General features: G+C 31.7%; 1 protein-coding gene across 2 annotated transcripts in view; it reads right to left on the bottom strand.

Annotated features, from left to right (window-relative positions):
- Positions 1 to 218: 218 nt before the first annotated feature.
- LOC117177732 (gastrula zinc finger protein XlCGF28.1-like) overlaps positions 219 to 2,252 on the bottom strand; it is a 4,141-nt gene continuing 2,107 nt past the window's right edge. For both annotated transcript variants that reach the window (XM_033368630.1, XM_033368629.1), the window contains one exon: positions 219 to 1,850. In XM_033368630.1, coding sequence (XP_033224521.1) covers positions 478 to 1,734 — 1,257 coding nt within the window. In that variant the 5' untranslated portion in view covers positions 1,735 to 1,850 and the 3' untranslated portion in view covers positions 219 to 477. The remainder of the gene's footprint in view (positions 1,851 to 2,252) is intronic.

Raw genomic sequence — 2,252 nt, 5'->3', positions numbered from 1 at the left:
CTAAAATTGGTAAAAAATAATCTGGAAGATTTTAGTTTTTTTTTTAATTTGCAGGATTTTATATTTAAGAAGTATTCTGTTTAAAAAAATTATTTTTTCAATTTTGTAACGTTTCTAAATTAAAATTGTTTAAAATAACATAATATACAAAATTTAAAGTTGATTGATTCTTTAATATAGAGAATTGAAAATGATAACGTGGATTATATTTTTGTCTAAATCTTTGAACTCATTAATTGATAAAAGTGAAAAATTCTACATTTTGCAGTTTATCTGCATTTCATTTAAAATTGTTCAATTGAAAAGTGTTAGTACCTTCCAGTTTCACGTTTAAATTGTTGAGCATTTGAATGCCAAACTTTTTAAGTTCCACTTTCTGAACCGGGAAAGAACGGGCATTTTTTTCTTAGATTAAAACGGCCACCCTGAGTAAGATTTTTTAAAAAAACAATTGGTCATTTGACAGTCTGGCACATGTCACTCTTCGAGTTTAACCTCTTGTTTTACAGCTTCAAATTCTACTTGGTAATTTAAATCGAAAGTATCTTCAGGTTCTTCTTTTACAGAAACAAAAATAGAGTTTTCACTTTTAATAATTTCTTCATTCGACTCAACTTTAATTCCAAAATTCTTATTTCCTTTATCTTCCGCTTCACTCATAGGTTCAGTCTTCACACCACCAACTATTGTATTCTCTACCAAAGTAGGATCAGAATGATCAACAGCATAGTTATCACTTTCTAAATTCGCTCCTTTGTTTTCTTCATACGCTCTCAAAAGAACCGTTTCAAAAAGTGGCTCTTGCAAATTTCCCTGCTTGCAGCTTTTATCACAATGTAACTTTTTATGCCTTGTTAAATGATGTTTCCTCAAGAAACCTTTGGAGCAACCATCACAAACAAAAGGTTTTATTTCTTCGTGGATAGCCCTGTGTGAATTTAAATCATGGCATTCTGAAAAACACTTCTTGCATACTTCACATTCGAAAGATTTAACTTCTGAGTGGTTTCTTATATGGAGCTCTAAATATTTTGGTCTGACAAATAATTTTTCACAGATTGGACATCTGTTAACTTTACCATTTTTTCTATGAGCAAGAATGTGCTTCTTCATAATGTAGTGGCTTGCGAAACTTTTCTTACAAATGTCACATTCGAAAGGCCTTTCCCCAGTGTGACTGCGTACATGAATATTGAGCTTAAATGCATTAAGAAATCCTTTTCCACATGTTTTACACTCATACGGCTTTTTGTCTAAGTGTAAACGCTGATGCTTTTTTAGATGAACCATACTCACAAAAGCTTTTGAACAAACTTCACAAACAAAAGATTTGCTGTTTTCGTGTATAAGCATGTGCGACTTTAAAGTGTCAGCAGTGGATAAACATTTTGTGCACACTGGACACTTGAAGGGCTTGCTTCCTTCGGTATGAGTAACTTTGTGCACCTTAAAACTCTTTATGTATCTGAATTTTTTTTTACATATGTCACATTCGAAAGGGGTTTCTCCAGTGTGCATACGCTTATGAGCTTTTACTTGACTAGGACTAATAAATCTCTTTTTACAGACATCGCACTCGTAAGGCAATTCAATTTTTTTACCTGAATGTAGTAACTTTTTATGAGTCTTCAAGTACTGCATCTTATCAAAGCCTTTCGAGCAAACGTCGCAAGGAAAAGGTTTTACGATTTCGTGTGTTGACATGTTTACTTTTTGAAAATCTTTGTTGCGCATATTACACCAAAAAAATGTATTCAATATTTTGTTTTCCTTTCGTCAAGGTAAGTATATTTTGTGAGACTCATATTTGCTCGGGATTTCATTACTCTGAGCCTTTTTCCGGTTGTTAACTACAAAAAAAGTTGTATTTTACACATGAGATATATTATGAGTTATGGGCATAAGTACTACGTTAAAAAAATTATCAGATGTTGAAGAAAAATTCAGAATATGAATAATTATGATTATTTCGATGGTTTGAAATTTTCACAATAATGCCCCGCTCTCCTATTTAACATGCCAAAAGTAAAAATAATATTTTTAGGATAATTTTAAATTTAATGAACCAGAGAAAAGTTCAAATAGCCTAAGTGTACAAAATTGGTATTTTTTATTTTCCAGTTAAAACTTAATTTCCAGTTTATAATATATCATTTGAAATATTAGGGGGCCTTCCATATACGTGAACAATTTTTCACCACTTTTTGATCCGACCCCCCCCCCCTCCCATATATCCACGTGAACGTATTTTA

Source organism: Belonocnema kinseyi, chromosome 8 (assembly GCF_010883055.1).
Source record: "Belonocnema kinseyi isolate 2016_QV_RU_SX_M_011 chromosome 8, B_treatae_v1, whole genome shotgun sequence".
In the NCBI taxonomy this organism is placed as follows: Eukaryota; Metazoa; Arthropoda; class Insecta; order Hymenoptera; family Cynipidae; genus Belonocnema; species Belonocnema kinseyi.
Note: the sequence above shows the minus strand (reverse complement) of the source record. Positions and strands in the feature narration are given on the sequence as shown.